This window comes from Lytechinus variegatus, chromosome 14, assembly GCF_018143015.1.
Source record: "Lytechinus variegatus isolate NC3 chromosome 14, Lvar_3.0, whole genome shotgun sequence".
NCBI lineage: Eukaryota > Metazoa > Echinodermata > Echinoidea > Temnopleuroida > Toxopneustidae > Lytechinus > Lytechinus variegatus.
Genome location: NC_054753.1, coordinates 6567792 through 6591456, shown reverse-complemented (window position 1 = coordinate 6591456; position 23665 = coordinate 6567792). Strand labels below are relative to the sequence as shown.

The 23665-nt window shown below is 36.4% G+C and overlaps 1 protein-coding gene across 1 annotated transcript in view; it reads left to right on the top strand.

Annotated features, from left to right (window-relative positions):
* Nucleotides 1–23665, top strand: part of LOC121427903 (beta-1,4-galactosyltransferase 6-like) — a 23938-nt gene extending 273 nt beyond the window's left edge. The window contains exons 1-8 of the mRNA XM_041624478.1: nt 1–76; nt 7278–7400; nt 9634–9684; nt 19677–19942; nt 20644–20760; nt 21467–21654; nt 22710–22934; nt 23431–23665. The exon at nt 1–76 is cut by the window's left edge and continues 273 nt beyond it. Coding sequence (XP_041480412.1) covers nt 1–76; nt 7278–7400; nt 9634–9684; nt 19677–19942; nt 20644–20760; nt 21467–21654; nt 22710–22934; nt 23431–23665 — 1281 coding nt within the window. The remainder of the gene's footprint in view (nt 77–7277; nt 7401–9633; nt 9685–19676; nt 19943–20643; nt 20761–21466; nt 21655–22709; nt 22935–23430) is intronic.

Sequence of the window (23665 nt, the reverse complement as noted above, 5' to 3'; positions counted from 1 at the left end):
CTCGGCTTTATCGCTGTCAGTTTCATATCGTTGGTCATGCTTTTATTCATGGTTGATGTTACCTCCAAAATTGCAGGTAAGAATGAAATAATCCGAGACAAACATTTCTTATACGTACTGCTACCTAATTAATATTCACAATCGCTTTCTTGTTAGCGGTAAATGCCTTTCGATTATTTCCTTTTTACTTTTCTTGTAAAAGGTTAATACCTTGGTCACATTTGCACTACGGCGGCCGTACGGCGAGTCGAAAACAGCCGTTTTATTAATCTTAATTCAAACCATCTATATGTAGTTGGGCAAAAAAAAATGAAACGGCTGTTTTCGACTCACCGCACGGCCGCCGTAGAGCAAGTGTGACCAAGGTATGAGCAACTACCCTGGGTAAATGAGTTGTGTTTCAATAATGAACCATGATAACGTAACCATTGTCGGTTTCTCCACTCATGCCAAATTTGTTTCGTATATCGACATGTTATATAACTTTGTTGTTTGTTTATGTCAATATATTTCAAAAATAAAACCAGATTATATTAATGATTATGTGCAGGAAAATAATATGAAAGAAATGAAATTATATAGCACAAATGGGAGGACTGGATAATATTAATCTAACATAATTGCAAAGAAATCGAATCGGGTTGAAATTAGAGATGGCTACTTCTAAAATGAAAACGATATTGGATGATTCACTCGTAAGTGTAATAAGTTCTTCTTTCTCTAAAGATGTATTCATTTTCACTATGTGTCTCTAGTATAGAAACTACTTTGATTAATTTTAACTGAATGGTGTGTGTATGAACTACAGCGCATAGATCCATGTGACTCTTTGATTTTATTTTACAGTTTAACATTTAGTTTTGATACGTCATTCTCGATCATCTTTTTCCTGCTACACTAGAAGTGAAACAATAAAGGTCTAAAGCCCCTTTCACAATTGGTTGTCCGACTGCTTACAACCGTTGCCTTTGTGTGCAACATATATTATTGTGACCAAAATGATCGCAGACGATCGCACGATCGATTGTGGAAGCCCCCTTTAATCAACGTTTTAATAATCTGCCTGTTCGATGGATGACAATATCCGCTTAATCACTTCGTTGTAATTAATAATAATATTCCGGGAATAATACCGGTCATAATTCATGTCGGGGGGGGGGGGTGGGCAGTGGGGTGGAATGCACATTGTGATGTATTTTAACATGTTTGAGTTAATGGGTGGGTACACTGTAAAAACTTCGGTGTTGAAACTGACACCAATTGGTGTTAATAGAGGACCACACCCTGAGGTGTTGAAATTACAACCTAGAGATTAAACGTAACACCAAAGAGTGTAAATGTAACAACAAAAGGTGTTGTGATAACACCTGTAGGTGTAAAACTAACACCATCAATTAAACACCGGTGTAAAATAACTGATGTGGTCCTCTAATATGTACAATGGTTAATACCACAGTTTTTGCTGTGTATATACACTGCGATAGTCTGCCGAATAATAAATTGTTGCTAAATTCAGATTCCGCTGCATGTCTTGGTAATACCAGGGACCCGTCTTAACCCATTTCGTTATTGAATACAGATTATAAGATCATATCCAAAGTTTTAGCAAAACGAATTAAAGAGGTTTTGGAGAGCGTGGTGTTAGCAGATCAAATAGGATTTATTAAAAACAGGAATATAGGAGAAGCTATTAGATTAATTGATGATATGCTTTTTCATACGTTATATAATAATATCCCTGGGTATATGATAGCAATTGATTTAGAAAAAGCCTTTGATTCGATATCCCACAAATTTTTACATCAAACATTAGGTTCATTCGGTCTTGGCCAGCAATTTCGCAAATGGGTCAAAATATTATATACAAATAGCCAAAGTTGTATTTTTAATGGGGGGGATTCTACAAGCTATTTTCATGTTGAAAGAGGGGTAAGGCAGGGAGATCCGCTTTCGCCATATCTTTTCATTTTATGTATTGAAGTATTAGCGCATAATATAAGATATAATAATGATGTTAAAGGAATTTCCTTTGGAAAGGAAGAAGTAAAACAGGTTATGTATGCAGATGATATGTCTATATTTGTCCGAGATCTAGATTCAGTAAGAAAAGTAATAGAAATTTTAGAAAAATTCAGAAAAGTGTCAGGACTCAAAGTTGATAACGATAAGACGAAGGTTCTATTATTAGGTTCCTCCCAAGGAAAATCATATGATTTATCCTTTGGCCAAAAGGTGGATTTTATAAAGATTCTCGGTGTATTTTTTTCTTTAGATGTAGAAGTAAAAGAAAGATTGAATTATAAAGAAATATTAAGTAAAATAAAGAAGTTGTTAAACTGGTGGAAGCAAAGAGATTTAACTTTGATGGGCAAAATACAACTATTAAAGCAGTTTATCTTTTCAAAATTCATATATGTGGCATCTCTTACACCAATTCCAGAATGGGTTTATGTTGAGCTTGATCAGTTGACTTTTACTTTTTTGTGGGGTGGCAGAAATAAGATTAACAAAAAAACGATGTACTTAGATTACCATCAAGGTGGCTTGAAAATGATGAATTTTCAATGGTTAATAAAGGCACAGAGAGTTATGTGGATTAAAAGACTAAAAGAAAATAATACAATGAAATGGAAACAATATTTCAATTATGCCACAAATCATCTGGGAGGAAATCTTATATTTTCATGTGATTACTTGCTTGGATTGTTGGAGATAGCATTGCCGCAATTTTATATAGATTTGTTAGAAGTATGGATAGAGACGAAGGATTTTCGTTTAAAATCTGAAACATTTAAAGGAAATGAGATATTTTTTAACAACAAATTTGTACGAATTGAAGGGAAATGCATATTTAACCAAAAAATATATGAAAAAAATATTTACAGATTGAAACATATTATGGATTATGATGGAAACTTAAGGCCATTTTCGTACTTCCAAAGACAGGGTTTAAACATAAATGATTTTCATCTGATAGAGTCAATTTATAAAACTTTTCCAGTCAGCTGGAAACGAAATATGAAAATAGATAGCAAAGAGGCTTCTCTTAGGGAAGAAATATCATTTATATCTGGAAAAAGAATTTTGTCAATGGAGGAGTTAGTATCTAAAAACGTTTATGCAAATTTTATGAAATGCAACTTCTCAATACCTGATGTTTTCGAAAGGTTAAAAAACAAATATAGTTTCTCTTATGAAAAGATTGAACACATTTTTATGAGACCAAGACAATGTACTCTGAACAGTAGATTAAGAGAATTTCAGTTTAAAATGTTACACGGCATTGCTTACACAAATCATCACTTGTTCCGTTTTAAAATCTCACAAAATAACCTTTGTTGTTATTGTAAAAAAGAAGAGGAAACATATCGCCATCTTTTTTTGGAATGTGAATATGCTTGTCTGGTTTGGGATAATTGTAAGGAGATGTTTGGTTTTATTTCTACGGGTAATTTAAGCTGGGAGGAAATTCTTGTAGGGGTAGAATTAAAGGACGAAGGAAAAGAACGCTTAATCAATCACTTTTTAATCTTTGTTAAATTTTTAATCTTCAAAGGGAGGGAAAAGGGTGCACATATAACCATGGATGAAATTAAAAGGAAATTTAAAGAAGAAGAATGGGAAGAAAGAAGGCTGGCGCTAGGTAGAGGCAAGATGTCTCTTCATTTAAGGAAATGGGAAAATCTTAATTAAAAGAATAAATAGGGAGAGTGAGGCAAAGGTATATATACGAGAGACAAAGCCACAAAACAAAATAAATAAAAACACAGAAAAAACCAATACGGAGAATTGCAGCCCCTTCCATGTAGAGCATAGGCATAAAGGGGAGAATGCTCCTAACCTGGGGACGGAGGGGAGGGAGGGGGGGGGGTGGGAGGTGGAACAACATTTTTATCTTTTTTTCTCTCTGATCATGTCATATATTTTGTTAATATTTCATTTTGTAATTGCTGAAACGCATTAGTATATTAATTTCTAGTATTTTTGAAGTTTGATGTATAAGTTGTATAATTATATTGTAATGGATTTATTGTATAATTTATAATTATGTTTCAAATAGTTTGTACAAATTGTTTATAGAATCTGATTATGTATGTTGATTTGAGAGAATATAATAAAACATCCTTAAAAAAAAAAAAAACCAATTATGGTATGAATGTGGTGAATGAGACTTGCGTTATTTCAACCAGTTGATGCAAAGTAATAAAAGAAAAACCACAATTAAAAAAATCAAAATCAAAACCACAGATGGAAACATCTGCTGTGATGAAAAAAGAATAAGTGAAGAAATCAGGAAAGAAAATATCATGACATTGATGGATTTCCATATATTTGAGATTGTTTGAATCAATCGTAACTCTTTGTAATACAGGGCCCAGAATCATGGCGGGATCAAAACGCATTTTGGCCGCAAAAACTGTTTGTAATAATGTTAGGCGTCCGTATAAGATTGGCAAGCAAAAATCTTGGTATTTATCGGAAAGGGGTATAGAGGAGGATGTGTCCATTAACCTCGGTGCACCTAAACAAATCGATTATATATATATATATATATATATATATATATATATATATATATATATATATATATATATATATATATATGTATATTCCTCAAAATGATATACAAAGTATTGTAAAACATCTAAGACATTAAGTAGTATTTACCGAATTATTACGTTAAAATCTGTATATAATTAGAATAGTGACGTAACGCTTTCATTTTGGGGAATCTTTTGTTCATCGCTGATACGATCAAATCGTTAATCAATTTCCCGTTTTGACTTTCGTTTTCATTTTAATCATTTTCTGCTTAGATGAGAAACAATGAAGAGCAAAGGGGTCAAATGAAAAGATAAAATCAGCATTGAGTCGTTCAACTTACATTATGAGTTAGAGTCACTTTCAAAATGGTCGAAAATAAATCTCAGCGCAATTATCTGTAAATTTCTAGAATGCGTGTTATGGTTTTAAAAGGATGGTCCGGGCTGAAATTATTTATATCTTCATACATAGAGTAGAATTCACTGAGCAACATGCCGAAAATTTCATCAAAATTGGATAACAAAAAATAGAGTTAAAGATTTAAGTTTAGCAATATTTTGTAAAAACAGTCCTCATGAATAAAAAATCATATTTTTTCATTATTTAATATTTGTGTGAATAATATGTCTCCTTTACAATGAGATAAGTTGTAGCAATAAATATCTAATGCACTAAATCAGTTGTCAATCCAAGTTTTCTAGTTCTTGTAGTAATTGTAGTATAATAAAATACAAAAGAACAAGTGGAGATGTGACATCATCAGTCCACATAATGAATATTCATGACGACTATTTTCACAAAATATTGCTAACATTTAAAATTCAATAACTTTGTTATTCGTTATCCGAACTTTCAGCCCGGACCATCCTTTAAATTTTCTCCCATCCACCGGCTATAATTCGCATGAAAAGGGAAAATTAAGAAATCCTGTAGCCAGTTCGTAGTTCGTTTCTGCGCATGATCAAAAGGTCATTTGTACTAAAGTGACATGGTGCTTTAAAATCTAATGAGATAAGCACCAACTTTGATGTCTTGATTATTCATATATTCTTTTGAATTGTCGTTTTCATTTACATCCACAAAAAACAACAATGCTTCCACGAACGATTGGTATTTCACAGTTTGTCAAGTACATTGTGCAACTTGCTAAGATAATGCATTCAAAGTAGGAATGCAACAAATACCTTCATTAAGTGTTCATTGGTGTGCTATTCTAGTCACCTGGTCTATTCAGTTTCTTCATCCTGCTATGTAAGGCAAGCTTACGTTATATCTTGCTTTGAAATCTGCCTATCATGATGAAAGAAATGAAAGGTCATTTGAACAAAATTGCCCATGAAGTAACTACGAACTGGTCTATATATCCACGATACACTTTACTTTCGTGCACACTCGTGCATAACGATGCCATACTCGAATGATTTTTAACATTTCCTCAAAAAGAATAAATCGCAGAGGATTTTTGGACAGAATGGTTTTTAAGCACGAGTGCTTATTGTCCAGATTTATTCAATCAGATAAGATTAGTCGCAGCCACCAATAAACTGACTCCATATTGATCGATGGTATACCAGTGATGTAAGCATGGTCTCGACTTGAGTGGGGGGGGGGAGCTTAATTGTCATACCACAGTTTCCAGTTGCTTTGAAATACTTCATTATTGCTATAATTGTTTTGTATTTTAAAATTTTGGACACTGACCTAACAATTGATCGTTTTAAGCACTGTTCTGCTAGTACGGCACTTATAAATGAAGAGGTTACTTATGGCACCAAATGAGTAAAGCAAGCGCGAAGCGCGAGATGGAATTAAAAACAACACTCAAGGCTCAAGGATTTTAAATTAATCCAGAACGGTTGTGCATAGTGATCAGCCAAATGTTGAATTTATTTTAAATCTTTAGGACTAACTTTTAAATCTCAAAAGATTTGAATTCAAATCTTTTGAAGTGGGGAGGGTGACCACGCAAAAAATTACAATCAGACGGCCATTTTAACGCTTTTGTACACGATTTTGGAAAAAAGTGTGTGGGGGGGGTAGGGGGCTGAAGACCCACAGCCCCCCCCCCCCCCCCGGTTCCGCGGCCCCTAGATAACTAGTAATACAGGGGACAAATGAGCATAATCATATTTTGTGTAGAGGAACTGAAATGTTTTCGAAAGGAAAGATACTTCTTTTGCCATAAAATGGAAAACACTGTTAATGCAATATGTTGAACATACTTAGTACTGACTTGGTGTGTTATCATTCAAGAGGGTTTATATTACTAGAAGACACTACTCAGCATGTTGCTGTATGGGTAATCGACTTGGCATGATATGTACAGAAAGTTGTGTACAGTCAAGTTGTGTGTGTAATTATTCACTTCCCTGTTTATAGCATTTTGATTTCACGTACACTGCAAAATAGACTGTAGGCTGACCTGTAAAAATGTGCCTATTTTTTTAGTTTCGTGGTCCACAAAATCGAACCACACCAAAATTGGTGTAGCAGGGTAACTTTTTATGCTGATTTCAATTTTTCCACTTGCCATCCCACAAAATTACAAATGTAAGAGATAACTAATAATTGATGCAAATTTATGCAAATCCTAGCCAATATATGTCAATATCATTAACGACAGTGCCGGACACAATTTCAATCAGAATCTTGTTAGTATGTCATGTACGTGAGTGATTCCCATGAATATATATTCTACTTATAACTATCATAATTATGTCCCCATTATCCAGTCAGTAACGAGGGTCGGAAAAAATCAGCATTGTCGATCTTTACAGATAGGAATTATTCTGTACTCAGGAGTATAAGTGGTCAAATATCATCCTACCAGAAGAACTCATCGCATCTAAAAAGAAGTAAGTAACTAACAACTATTTTTTCAGTGATAAAATATGTACATGTTATTATATAAAAAAAAAAACAGACAAGCAAAAAAATTAATAATAAAGGGGGGTGGCAGCTCCCAAATGAAGGCGATTCGGGCAAAATCTTTTATAGCATAGTTATATACCAACCCATGGGCGGATCCAGGGGGGGGGGGCAATGCCCCCCCCCCCTTGAGAGGCACAATTAAACATTTGTAATATAAAAATGCGGTTAAAACAGAAGTGTGCCCCCCCCCCCCTTTGAAAATGAAGACCCCGCCCCTCATAAAAATGTGCCCTCCCCTCTTGGAAAATCCTGGATCTGCCCCTGTACCAACCTAATTTTCAGGGGGTGCTGAGGTAGAGCAATGGGGGAGGGGTCACACGATGAGATCATACAATCTTATAATGTCATGTTGTCACAATCGCGATTTTTAGACCACATGTGATTAGATCGATTTCGTGCACTACAGTTCATTTGTCAGGACCTGTTCTGCTTATTTCAAATTATATACCAAGCTTACCAATAACACTTTGTGTTCGTAATACTACAGTATAAGCACTTTTAAATTGCACTGACTGTGTAATGTATGTTTGTAATACTATAGTATAAGCATAGATGTAATAGCTCTGTGGTTTAAGCAATTTTTATGGTACACTGACTGTATAATGTATGTTTGTAATACTACAGTATAAGCACTTTTTATAATACATTGAATGTATAATATATGTTTGTAATACTACAGTATAAGTACTTTTTATGGTACACTGACTGTATAATGTATGTTTATAATACTACAGTATAAGCACTTTTAATAGTACACTGACTGTATAATAGGTCATTTTCGCAATCACTCTGCAGACGTACTCTACAGTGCGTATCAAAAAAAAGTTTACACCTTGAAAAAGCCCTGGGAATCAAAAAATATACATCATGCGGGTAATATTTTCATATATAATATTGGGTATGGGTCTCATTTATCCGATGAAAGTAAAAGTTTTGACAGAATGTTAAACTTGAGTGAGCACGGTCCATTTTTGTAAAGCTCGCAGAAATCTGTTTGCGCAGAAATGGTCGTTTTCACGCTGTGTCAAGGGGAAGGGGCGAAATCAAACTTACCCTGCGAAACATTTCTCATACATTTCCCTTACACTTTTAGTCAATTTAGATAAAACGGATACATTCAAGCATTTTGTAACAATTTTGCCACCCAAATTGAAATTTCAACACTTAGCACAACCTTTACCCTTTTTGTGTCAGCTGGATCTGAGGAAATAACTGAATCTGAACAAAAGTTTTTATCACTAAGTTTTTATTTCACTAAGTTTTTATCATTTAAAGGGTGTTTACATTTCATGTTTCATTTAATACTTGTTTCTCCACACTTTTCCCAAGCTTGAGAATGATTAACAAAATGAAAATTAAGACGTAGCCATTTCGTGTACTAGTAAATCACAGCTCAGTATAAAGCACATATCGTCATGATGGCCTCGTTGTGTGGGGGAGTGGGGTGGGGCGCAATGCACTCTTCGAAGTGTTTCTGGCAAGGAAACAAGTTTAAAAAGCTAAAAGATATCTTCAAATCAACTTACTAGCTAAATTCTACGTGATCATCATGATAAAGGTCTACTTTTATTCGCATAACTATTACAAAGTTCTGCGCAAATCATTTTGCACTAACTTTTCAAAAGTAAGTGCTGCTCATTCAAGCGGAAATATTTTTCGACATGCAGTTATATCGTCATTTGCATAAATGGATCTGTACCAATGTTAAAATGTGAAAAAATCTTCATGATATTTCAGATATATAATTTTACAGGGTTTTTTCTGAGTGTAAACTTTTTTTATACGCACTGTATAACGCAGATAATCTATTGTCAAAGGCCTTCCGTAACAAGAAAATCAAAACAGCAGTGTGGTCTGGACCAACGTCATATTAATACTTTTTCTTGTCCCGGTCCACCATCTTTCGACAATGACCTCTATTCTGTCCATTGCGATTTGACCAGTATTTTCAATATATTGTCAACGTTGCAGAAAGTGTCTGCGAAATGGATGCTAAAATGCGTCAGTATATTCTAATAGAGCATTAATGACCATGTGTATCACATTTGACACTGTAAGCATGATGATTATTTAATAAGGAATATTGTTGACTTTCAAGGTACGTTTGATTATTCTAATATTCTTTTCTCTCTCCTCTTTGTTCGAATTTATTGACAGCTATTCCATTACCTACTTGCATCCACCCGGTAATCATTAGTAATGCATCGGGTAAGTTCGAAGGCTTTATTTGCAATTCTACTGAAATATGTTTTTCCCCATAATATCAGTGGCGTACTGAGGGGGGGGGGGCACGACCAAGGAAAAAATACAAAGAGAAAAAATAAGAAAAGGGAAGAGAGAAGGATGAAATATGAAATCGTTTTCTTATCCTTATGTAAAAATCTATCACAAATTTTGATTTTCGGAATAAAAATGTCGAAATTTTAGCTCGCTCGCAACTTTTTATAAATTTTGGCCGATGTGCCATATATAGCCCCCTCATTTTTTTTGGGGGGGGCTCATTTCGCCACTGCATAATGTTGCGCAGAGTTTTGTGTTTGGGGGCGCAATAACAGATGTCCCCCCTATAGGAACAAAAGATAATAATCTGCGCTGACGCCCATGTAATGTAGCGTTGGTCTGTCTGATAGACCTAGGGCCCGTTGCAGAAAGAGTTGCGTTTAAACGCAAGCCAAAAAAATCAATCGCAAGTCCCAAATGCGCGCTGTTGATTGGTTGAAAATCAGGTTGCGCATGATTTTTAGAGTTGCGATTGTTTGCAACTCTTTCTGCAATGGGCCCCTGATCCAAAGTTTAAAAAAATAAGCACTATTAAACTACGTCCATGTCCATGACGTCGCATATAGACGCATGGACATAATGGGGTATACGCGGTAAAAACAGCTTTGGGGGTCACAGGTCATCAGAGGTAAAGGAGCCCTCCCCCCCCCTTTTGGGTGGGGGGGGGGGTTAACTTCGCAGCTCAACTTCTAATCCATTACACTGTAAAAACTGCGATGTTAAAACTGACACCAATTGGTGTTGATAGAGGACCACACCCTGAGGTGTTAAAATTACACCATAGAGATTAAAAATAACACAAAAGAGTGTAAATGTAACAACAAAAGGTGTTGTAATAACACCTACAGGTGTAAAACTAACACCACCAATTTAACACCGGTGTAAAATAACTGGTTTGGTCCTATATGTACACCGGTTAACACCACATATTTTGTTGTGCATATTTTTGGCTACTTGGTCGTCTTGGGTTTAATTCGGGTAGTGATCTCAGTATTCCGTGCCTCTTTTAACGAATGAAATAATCATAAACCTTGCATTGCAAGAGACGCAACATTAATTTCACAACATTAAAATCTCTACTCAAATAACTTCTTAATAGCTTATAACAATACTCTGTTACTAGTGTTTCGTTACTTTGTTCTTTTTCCTATTTCCCGGTTTCCAATTGCCTTAACTTTTTTCCCTTTCTGTCTTAAATTCCTCGTATCTTCTCCACCTATGTGTGGAGCGTTGTGGCCCAGTGGATTAGTCTTCGGACTTTGAAACAGAGGGTCGTGGGTTCGAATCCCAGCCATGGCGTAATTTCCTTCAGCAAGAAACTGATCCACATTGTGCTGCACTCAATCCAGGTGAGGTAAATGGGTACCGGTAGGAAGTAATTCCTTAAAAAGCTGTGCGCGCTATGAACGCCTAGCTTAGCCGGGTAATATAGGAGCTCCTTGAGCACCTAACAAGGTGGATATGTGCGCAATATAAATATCCTATATTATTATTATATTATTTTAGGGACCGTACAAGACACAGCAACCTTTCCCTCGTAATTTAGATTTGTCTTTTATTTGATCGCATTAATGTCTAGTTCATTCTGTTCCTGAATATGCCAATGTGATTGCTGTATTCTTTGTCAATATTGTACTTATTTTTTTTTATCACAGGGCCCTAAGGGACAGCGGTTTGTGTAACTGTGAGGCCACCTGATTAAATAAAACTGAAAATAAATAAAATAAGTAAAAACAAATCATTAATAGATAAATAAATGGGGGGTCCATATAATCCCCGTTCTCACTTTCATCTTTGAGTAGGATGTTTCTTGTATTAATCACTTTTTTTACTTCTAGGCAATAACAAAAATGAATTTGGACTCACTGGCTATGAAATATTCGTTTTTCTAATATTAATCCCAGCCCCTCAGCGTTTAATGCAAAACTGTGGCGTATATGATAGTCATCCGAAGTAATATATCACTTCCTATTCTGTGCCCTTTAGCAAAGACCAGTGGAAGGAAATTTTAGATGGCCGCGGATGTCTGAGTGCTATTCATGTTTGTCATTTTGAAGACCCAAGTCTGGGCCTGAAATAACTTCCAAAAGGCGTTGTCACTTTGAATTTTCCTGTTTTTAGATAAATCCCCTCTCAGTTCACATGAATTTCTTGATTTTAATATCGAAAAGGGGGCATTATTTTTAGGGTTAATTCAAAGTAGCTTCGGACAACCATCGATTCGTGGCTGACGATGCTTCGTATCTAATAAAAAAAATTGGTTAATTTTGGTTTAGTTTTTGGCTGGTGCGTTTGTTTCTTCTTTCCTAACATTTTTTACATAAAATTAATTGACAACATCATATAACAAAACATTTTCTTAATTGCATCAATTAACACAAGTATATATGAGATCATAATCGATATGAAAGATGAGGAGACCTAAAGGAAGCAGGACTTCCCACAGCAAGGTCCCCAAAAAGAGAATATATTACCTAACAATAATAATAATGATAATAACAACATGAGTATAGCGCATATCACTGCCAAATGCGTCCCTATATGCGCTTAATTGGATATTATTACACTGGCTTTAGCCTCACAGCCTTTTACAGCGCGATGGCATTTCAAGGAATGAATTCCTGCCAGGTACCCATTTACCTCACCTGGGTCGAGTGCAGCACAATGTGGATGAATTTCTTGCCGAAAGAAATTACGCCATGGCTGGGATTCGAACTCACGATCCTCTGTTTCAAAGTCCGAAGACTAATTCACTGGACCACAACGCTCCACAAGCTCCAACATGAACATGATTGTTAAACTTGTTAAAGAGAGATAAAGGTAAAGACACCTTGAGAAAAAATAACAACAATAATACACGAAAACATTTGTGGGGCAAGGGAAAGGTATCGAGTGGAAATGTTTATCAAAGTAAAGAGATTATGATGCAATGAATAGCAGTAGAACCATGAGGCACCCTTTGGACAGTTTGAATAAAACACACTTCCCAGGGGCCACTTTCACGATTCGTGGAAAATGGGGAAAATAAATTTTTGCTCTTCATTTTTCTTCTCATTTTTAAAGTGATGATTGATGGATTTCTCTCGCCACCAATTATCTCTTTTTAAGGGGGAGGCTTGATAAAAAGTATATTTCCAAACAAAACCAATAGGCTTTTCCCCCGCCCCATTTTATAAAATCCTGGCTCTGCCTGCCACCTTCCGATGGGAGCGATATATATATATCGTGATTACCCCCTTGGCTTTGGAATGGATTATGGATTCATATCAAATGTAGAGCTTTGGGTTAGGAATTTATGTCAGATTACAATGTATCTTACCATTAATCATGCTGATTCAAAACATGTCTTTTAAAATTGAAGGCAAAGGTTCTTTCTCTCGAGCCATGAATACGGATATGTTTAATTGATTTCGGATGGCGAGCCAGCATCATTTATGCAACTGCTTGGTGGATATCAGTAGCCCGGCGTGATCATGGAAGGTTTTAAGTGCCAACTAGTTTACGACATGACGAGATATTTTATCATGCTATGTTGAATAGTATTGAAAATGATTAAATTATATTTATTTCACATTAAAAACCATACATAATATTACAGAAAATCACAACATTACAAAAGAAAGAAGAAATTGTTCCATGTACATAATTATTAAAGAGATAAACATAATTATAACAAAATTGAAATACAATGGTGAATAATGTGACCGGGGCTAGAAAAGGCAGAGCTTATCGAGTCTAGCCCGGCAGAAAAGGAGAAAGAAGGAGAGGCCCTCACTGGGAGCACGTAAGGTCTGAGGCAGAAGAGCATAGGCGGATCCAGGGGGGGGGGCCGAGGGGCCCGGCCCCCCCCCCCCTATTGGCGGACCAAAAAAAAAGAAAAAAAGGGGAAAAGAAAGGAAAAAAGAAAAAGAAGGGAAAAGAGAGGAGAAAAGAAGGAAGACAAGCATAAGCATTAGGTGATATCTTGCTCAATATGGACCTTAAAATATCAAATTTTGAAGTCAATATACAAAACATATTTCAGCTGGGAAATTGAACTTTCATTATTCTGTTTTATTTACAAATTGATTTTTTAAAAGTGTAAAAATTTCTGTTTTATGGTCTGAATATGAACAATTTCTGCTTGCGCTGCGCGCTCGCAAAATTTGATTTGTCAGGTACCTATTATTTTCCTGTATTTCATAAAGTTCTCAAAATATCCCTATTTAGGTCAGATTTTCAAAACGTATCAGCTAGCGCTGCACGCTCGCATTTTGATTAGTGAGTTATGTATATCTCAATATTAATTCTAAAACAAACTACTTAAAATCACCATTTGATGACAATCATAAATTTCTGCTCGCGATTTGCGCTCGCATTGATAGATATTAAACTCATGCATCTTATGCATATTACAAAAGTGCTTTAAATGTCCAGTTTTCAGGCCATAATACTGATAGATTTCGCGCTGTCATGCTTAGGAAGATATTCATCATTTTCTTATGATGACATAATGTCCTTATAGAATATCCCGGTCCTATGTCATAAACTCAAAGTAACAATAATGAAAAATATCAGCTCTGTTTTAACTGTGATCCTTTTTCACCTCACAATTTTTCCACAAAGTGCTTGCAATACAGAGCTTAAAGTGACCCTTTTCAGATCGGAATATCATATATTTTTAGCTCGCGCTTTGCGCTCGCTTTATTGATTTTCATGATAAAAAAGGTATTTAGAATACCCAAATTCTAGGTCGAAATCTGAAGCACACGTTTATTCAGATACGCAGCTTGTTCTCCATTTAAATAGTTATCCAGTTTTAGATCACAATATAAAAAAATTGTCTGCTCGCGCTTTTTGCTCGCATTATTAATGTATGAAAATTTCCAATTACTTAACCTTTTCATGATTTACAAAACATGAAAAGAGTGTCCAGAATTTTTCCGCTCGCGCTTTGTTCTTGCATCAGTAAGGTTAAGTTTTTGTCTTATCCTTTCCACGATTACAAAAAGTGCTTAAAATTTCCATTATTCAGGTTGAAATGTCAAAATTTTCAGCTCGCACTTCGCGCTCACAATATTTGAATGTTGAAATATGTAACGTCGTTCATGGCTAAGTTCAAGCAGTCCATAACAGGTACATTTTCGATCAGCTCAAAACGTAAATAAAAAATTTCCGCTCGCGCTCTGCGCTCGCATTAATAATGTAAGGAAGATCCCCACTTCCTCATCCTTTTCATGATTTACAAAACTTGAATAGAGTGTCTCGTTCAGTAGGCCTAAATCTCGAATTTTTTTGCTCACGCTTCGCGCTCGCACCAATCGTTTAATCATATACCTATTCTGTTAAGTTACAAAAAAGTGCTTGGAATTTCCATTCCTCAGGTAAAATGTCAAAAAATTTCAGCTCGCGCTTCGCGCTCGCATTATTTGATTTTTTTTAAATATGTAGCGTCTTCATCATGGCTAACTGCCAGCAAGTTCTTTAACAGTACCTTTTCCATTAGTTCATTTCTGCTCGCGCTTCACGTTCGTAATAATTATTCACTTGCATACACATCTTTTTTCAGGATAACAAACATTGCCCAGAATGTTCAAAACTTTAGGAAAAAGTACATAAGATTCCCCCCCCCCAAAAAAAATGGCTCGCGCTTCGCGCTCGCATTATATAAATAAGGATTATGGTATTATATATGTTTATTCATAAGAATAAAGCTAAGAAGTGACTATTAGGACTACCCATTTAAAGAAACCAAAAATCCCGGCAAATATCATATTCGAGTGGCCGATCGGGGAAAATATGGCTGAAAAAAAATTCCGGGCCCCCCCCCTATTGGCGAAGGCTGGATCCGCCCCTGGAAGAGGGTCGGGATAGATGTCGACTTAATAGCCTTACCATGTCGAAATGGTGAGTTACATTATCTCGCCATGTAGACTTTTAACATTATCGTGTCAGCAAGTCAAACTGACTTTTAATAAGATGTAAGACGTCGTGTGAATAACGTTAACACTATATCTGTTGCGTATCTCGTAATGACGATATTACGTTTTTTAATAAACTGACCGTATCGACATGGCGATTAATTTTCATCTTGCCATGTCGACTTAATGATATTATTGTGTCAACAAGTCAAATTGAATTTAAATAAGATACATGGCGTCATGGTGAATTACGCTATCATTATCTATTGCGCATCTCGGAAAGTCGACATAACTTTTTTTAAAGAAATTGACCATGTCAACATGGCGATGTATTCTATATTGCCATGTCGACTTTAAAAACATTATCGTGTCAACAAGCTCAGTCAACTTTTCAAAAGGGTATATGTAAACATTTCCGATTTATAAAATATAAATATGTACAAATATCAAAAGTTGCTCGGCACTTTGATCTATTGGCCTAACTCGAGAGAATGTATTTATTTGATTAAAATTACGATTTTTCCCATGTTGATGTACCACTTATTATAACATTTTTTTAAAACAAAAAAAAATTTTACTGTTGTTATTCATTCATCTTTTGGGGTGAGATCTTAGTTGATGTCACTAAATCATCAACGCATTCGAGTAACTAATATCAATTAAGCTTAAACATGATTCATTTAAAATGTGACTAATTTAGATCTAAATTCTTCTCATAATTAGGTGTCTGATGCCCGATTACTGTATTCATGGCTTAACGACGGCACGCACACTGTTTTCTGTAACCATATCTACAAGTCAAACAATCCGTAGTCATGGTAGTTTAAACGTTAAAGGGGTTTCTTGTAAGCTGAAAGAAGTCTACGTGCCTTTTTGCACGTGAATCTTGAATCATCATTGTACCGATGATCGCAATTCGTCCGATGTTTAGAATCATCGGAACTTTCACACGCTCACTCGAAAACTGTGATTTAAAATCAAATTCCCGATCAAAGGTGGTATGTGTCCTTGGTGACTTGTCAATCAAAGCACTGCATGACAATTGTATTTTTTACTGACGTGCTTGAAAGGACCCGTAAGCTCCGCCCCTACAAGATGTTTTGGAGGTCAAGCCTTTCACACGTAAAATTCGTACCGCAAATTGAGTGAAACTCATACCTCCTTTACACCAGATGAAGTTCCCGCTACGTTCTTGGAGTTCAACTTCAGAAGGAACCCTCGGACGTGGCGCCACCTTTGCTTGATTTTTCTCGAAAGATGTAAAATTTTCATGTGCGTGCTACGTTTGCGCGACGTTATTGTAAAGTTTATGCTGCGTGTGTGGTGTGCCCACATAGTTCTGACTACGTTCTGACTTACGTTCTGACTACAGGTAGTCAGAACGACGCAGCATGGACCGCTTTTTTTCGGGGAAAATAAACCTGGTTGAAACTTCGCGGACGTAACATGCACTTGACAATTTCGGAGCTGCCGCTGGGTGCTGGATTTTCTTCGGAATTTCAACAACGTAGCAGAAACATCACCTGATGTATAAGGTGTAGCGACAACTGAATGTGTGTGGCGGCCGCGCAGTAGACATGGACAGAGTTGCTGCTCGTTCTTTCCACGTCTATGATACGACGTTGGAGATGTTATAGGTCCTGAGGAGGTCCTTGCTGCGGCATAACTACGTACTGTTCAGACGGCGCTCCTGCTACGTGGACTTTGAACATGTTCAAAGTCCACGTAGTGGAAAATGGGTCTCCGGAGATCATGCAGATCATGCCACGTCAATAGCAGTTCTCGCTACAATCTCAGTACGCTGTAGCAGCTTCCATTGCGTCATGGCAATTTTTTTGTTGACGTAGCGAGAACTGCGTGGACGTAACGTTGTCGCAAAGTGGGTACCTCCGGAGTAAAATTAGAATTCGTGATTGTGATTAGCGTACGTGATTGTGGTTTGGGTTCACACGTGCTAAAATTCGACATTGGCGTTATATTTCGCTGTAATCATCATTCAAATTACGATTTTTTTCCCTTGTGAAAGGGCGGTACTGCTAATGGATAACCCCCTATTAACATGCTAACCTGCTTGGGCGTCAGGGACCCCCCCATTGGCGGCGGAAGCCAAAAAATTTAGGGGGTGTTCACCTGAAATTTTGGGATGGACACAGGTAAAAAATTGGACAACCGCCTCAAAAAATTTTAGACAAGCAAAAAAAAAAAAAAACCTAAATTTTAGGGGGGACAACACACGTTTCCAAGGGGGTTCCACGTGACTTTAGGGGGGGGGGACGTTTAAAAAAAAAATTTGACAAGCAAAAAAAAAAAAAAAAAAAGGTTATCAAAAAAAAATGTAGGGGGGACACGTCCGTACAACCCTTTTTTTTTGGGGGGGGGTAACTTTGTGTTTAAAAAATGGTTATCGTCGATAAAACGGTGTACAATTGAAATAGAATACTTCGCCATCTTGCTCCTCGATCAAAAAATGTTAGAAGCAGGAAAAATCTATCAACTAAAATTGATCAATATTTTCCTCGTAGAATTTCTGACAAGCAAATAAAAGGTGATAAAACCAGGGACTCGTCCCTTGTAAAACTTTGAAAATGGTCGGCACCTTATCCTAGTTTTCTAATTGATTCTTAAATTATTTTTCTCTTGTAAAGTATATCATCATGCCTTATAACTACTTTTTAATGAGTATTTTTTTCTTCATTTTAATGTCTGTTGCTCTCTCTATGTAATGTGAATATGTTTCGGGTTTTACAAAGCCTTATGGTTTGTATTATGTTTTAAGATCGAGAATGGAAATTGATTCGAATGGAATCGAATAGAATCGATTAGATTTAAATGGATTGGACTAAATTCAATCAATTAGAATCGAATGCTTGAATTTATTTGAAATAAATTGAATTGAATTGAACTGAGCCAAATTGAATTAAATTGAACTTCACAAATTAAATTTCTAATTTTCTTTATTCCATATGTTTTTATTATGTTTTATGTTTAAACATTTAAATTGATCCCAATTTAATCGAATTGAATCGAATGCTTGAATTGAAATGAAATAAATTGAATTAGATTGAACTGAATCGAATTGAATTAAATTGTACTGAATTTAATTGAGCTTTGATTGAATTCTATAATCTATCATGTTTCTCGTACCGTGTTTTTTTTTGTCCAGCGGCTCGTCTATCGTCCGATGTCTCATTCTTGACGTAGGACGAAAATAGATTAATCCGAACGAGTTGAATCGAATCCAATTGAATAGAATTAAATTAAATTGAACTGAACTGAATTTAATCGAATTGAATTGAACTGGACTTAACTGAATTGAATTGAATCCAACTGAATCGCCTTGGAACTTAACCGGATTGAATTGACTTGAATCGAATAGAGATGAAATGGATTGAATTAAAGCGAGTTAAACTAAATTGAACAGAATAGAATTAGTTGAATTGAACTGTTACAGTTCAATTTTGTTACAGTTCAATTCAACTAAATGTATTCAATACAATATTGAATTGAATTGGATGAATTGAACTGAACTTAATTGAATTGAGTCGTATCTTATCGGATTGAATTGACTTGAATCGAATAGAGATGAAATGGATTGAATTAAAGCGAGTTAAACTAAATTGAACAGAATAGAATTAGTTGAATTGAACTGTTACAGTTCAATTCAACTAATTGTATTCAATACAATATTGAATTAAATTGGATGAATTGAACTGAACTTAATTGAATTGAGTCGTATCTTATCGAAATGAATTGAATTGGGTCAAACTGCGCTGAAGTGAATTGAATTCGACAATCAATCATGCCTTCCCGTATAATCTGTTAAAAATGATTTAAACAACGCTGTTTACTATATGTGAATTGCACGGTGAACAACCATGCTTAAATTATTGTTAATTAACTATTTGAATTAAACGTTGTTGTTTACGATTTTATACACTTGTTTAAAATGTTTAAACAACTACTGTGCGATTCACATACTAAACAGCGTTGTTTGAATTATTTTTGTTTCTTTATATCCAGCGGCTCGACTCCGGCCGGACGTTTCTTTCGTGACGTTGGACGAGGTGTGCTGGCAGACCTTTGGGGATAACATGTCAACCGTGGGTAAGATGTCCCGACTTAGCAACAAGCTTCTTGGGGAGATGAACGTGACTGCTGTCTCGGAGGAAAGGAACCAGACAGCTGATGAGGTGTTCCATGACCTTGGGCTCATGATAGACGTGGAAGGGTACATCTACCTACCAGGTGGACATTGGAAGCCCATCGATTGTGATCCCAAATGGAAAGTAAGTTTGATCCATGGAGCTATTAAACACAGAAATAGTTCCATGTTTGATCCACCAGTCTTTTATTTTCATTCCATTTATGTTTCGTCGTTCAGCGGTCCGTTGCAGAAAGAGTTGCGTGTAAACGCAAGCCAAAAAATCAACCTCAAGTCCCAAATGCGCGCTGTTGATTGGTTGATAATTAAGTTGTGCAAGATTTTTAGAGTTGTGATTGATTGCAACTCTTTCTGCAACGGGCCCCAGGTTACACAGTGTATTCTTTCGTGAAGCTCCACTTCAAACTTGATTACTTTTAGTTGAACCCTCTCTCATGCATTTCATGATCAAGGGCTACCCACCAAGTTCTCTTCGATGATCCATTTGTCCGCCACAATTACATTCAATTTTCATCAATTGCCAATTGGTTTCTCTTTCATTCCTGATTTGTGCATAAGATAATTATAATCTCAGTTATGTTTCGTTATTGGGTAATGGATATTAAATGATTAGATATGAAATAATACATATCAGTGATTTATTTGTTTTTTCATTTTATTGAATCGTTTATGAGCTGGTCTTCTCTTACAAAATTGTATATGCACTTACTTGGCTCACTAATCACTCAATTATTATAAACCAATTTTAAAGGCCAATGGTTTTAGTTTCGGCGATTTCTTTTTAATGACTCGACATGCCCTTTTTATGCACTTTTTATTTCTAAGGTTGCCTTTGTGGTTCCATTTCGAGATCGAATCGACCATCTTGCCATATTCCTTCGTCATATGATACCAATCCTACAGCTGCAGAAACTAGAATTCTCTATTTTCATTGTCGAACAGGTATGGTACCATGGTTAATGTCAATTTCATGTATCAAGCTCAAGATACTAATAAATATTGCGCCCGGAAAATAATGACAACGAGCAACAGGGCACTAAATACAAGTCGTGTAGAAGAGAAAGGGTACTATATACATTCCATCTGTGCACGTGCGTGAGGTGGCTTGGTCCGGTTTGGTCCAAGAAACAACCGGCTTGACTGAAAGCCCCCTCCCCCTTTATCCCGCCAGTATACAAAAGCCTAAAATTACTCTCTCTTTTTTTTCCTTTTTTTTTTTTGGGGGGGGGTTCAACCCCACCCCCACTTTTGACTCACCCCCTAACCCGATATACACACACACACCTACACCCACACACACACAGCCACTCTCACAAACATAAACACACACTTTGAAAATAGTTCTGTGGCTCCTGTTTATGATTGCTGGAAAACGTCTAATCAAACTACGATATTGTTAGAAGTAGAAGTTCGCGGTATACCACTGCATGAAGCAAAATACTAACAATAATGTATGTTTTAATCATCATGTTGCATGAACCCCACCCCCACTTTGACTCGCCCTCCTTTCAAATTCACGTCAACATTAGCCTATCCTGGGGCCCGTTGCCGTAATAGTTTGACCGTCAAACAGGTACCAGTCCCAAATACGCTTTGATTTGTTAGAAATCGAGTTAGGTATGATTTATTCTTCGTATTCTTCATTCAGAATAACAACATGAGTTTCAACCGAGCAATGCTACTCAACGTCGGGTTCTTGGAAGCCTTGAAGCTAACACGATACGACTGCTATGTATTCCACGATGTCGACCACCTGGCCCTCAACGCCAACAACTACTACGGATGCGATTCCATGCCACGACATTTCATCTCTGGCGACGACTACTGGGATTATCGGTAAGGACAGGAGGGGTGGGCCTTGGGAGGGGCCAATTTGCTCCGCCCCAAACATGTTCCACGACTAAGAAAAAAGGGGAGAAGAATATGAGACAAAAAATGGGTGAGGAAAAATGTGAAATATACTTGTCATGTGATTTTAAGCTTGATATACTTTTTTCTCCATATCTCGGGATCGGATCGGACGCAGCAATAATCTGACTCATTGCAAGGTAGTGTGATGGCTATTCGAGGGTAACCGGAAGGAATACATTTTGCTTCCGATGTATGACCGATGAGCTAGAATTCTTTGTCGGACAGGAATATAAACGATATACTAGTATAACCTTTCTTCATAACTTTTCGATATTGATTATTTTTTTGTTCAGTCTCATAATGAGATTGATTTTGCACTAAACATTCCGAAGACTTGACCTTTAATCCGAATATATTTTCGTTAAAGGAAACCAAAACCCAAGAAGAGAAGCAACTTTATTGGAAAGAGTAAAATGAGAGGAACAATTTAAAAAAGTTTCATCAAAATCGGTTATGAAATAAGCAAGTTATAGACGATTAAAAAGTCTTGTTGTCATGGTTGTACTTACCATGTGGATCCTCAAATTGGGAAACGTGCTTCAAAATGGCTGATTTTGTGGACAACTCTCCACTTGTTTTGTACACATATTTTCAGATTTTCCCCTTTATTTTACATATTTCACATTATCGCCTCCTTACCTTGACATAATGGTGTGGATTATATATTCCCATGACATATGTTGTGCAAAAGGGGGGCAAGATGCAATTTGAAAGATAATGAGGAAAATCTGAAAATTTGTGCACAAAAACAAATGGAGAGTTGTCCACAAAATCGGCCATTTTGAAGCACGTTTGCCAATTTGAGGATGCACATAGAAAGTACAAGAGTTTTCAAATTCCCATAACTTGCTTATTTCTTCACCGATTTTGATGAACTTTTTAAAAAATTGTTCCTCTCATTTTACTCTTTCCAATAAGATGACTTCTCTTCTTGGGTTTTGGTTTCCTTTAATACCCTTCTTGTTTCCCTCTTCAAACAGTATACTCTACGATTCCTTGTTCGGCGGAGTCACAGGTCTTACCACATCACAGATGCGACACGTGAACGGTTTCTCAAATATGTACTGGGGGTGGGGTGCAGAGGACGATGATATCTACAAGAGGGTACTTGCTAAAGGATATTTTCGATCAAGACCGGAGGGGCCGGTCGGTTACTACGATACTATACACCATGATCACACTATAACGTCAGCATCACCTGAACTGTAAGTCGGGGGGGGGGGCACTTTGCCAAATTGGACCCTCCTTATTTGCTTCACGTACCCCTTCCCACAATTTTTAGGCAATTATTCAGAAGTAAAGATTAAACTTTTTTCTTTTTTACTCTGATAATAGTGGAAATTAGGTTTGCTACTGATAGTTTATAATTTTAACAGAGTCACATGTCCTTTGCTGCTGAAGAAAGTTCAAATCGCTTCCTATAAGCAAAATGTTCGTCACTCGGATCACTTTTACGTATGCACGGATAATTTTATCAAAAAGATGTTAAAACCCTGTGGTGAGTGTCTATTGACTTTTGGATGAAGACGTACCATTGTTCAGGTGAATAACTTTTTCTGGTCATTTTTGTATGTTTTGTTGCAAAGATTACATTTGCTTATTATGTTCAACGTAACGACGAATAACTTGTATTTAACAAAACGTACGTAAACTTTAGATGCACTGATACCCATTTCCACTATCTATCTGTATGTCATTTAGGTTATGCCTTCTAGAGCACAGCTTCGAACGTACTGAAGACGATGGTCTGAATAGCATAACATACCAAGAGCCCGACATCGAATTGACTCCTCTATTCACTAAGATATCAGTTGATATCCGCAAACAGGCCTGGAAAGAAAAGTGGACCAAGTGCGACCCCTTGCCGTTCGCCAATCAAAATCATGAAAATGACGGTAACCATGGTAGCGAGCAGAACGGCAATGAAATGGTTTGA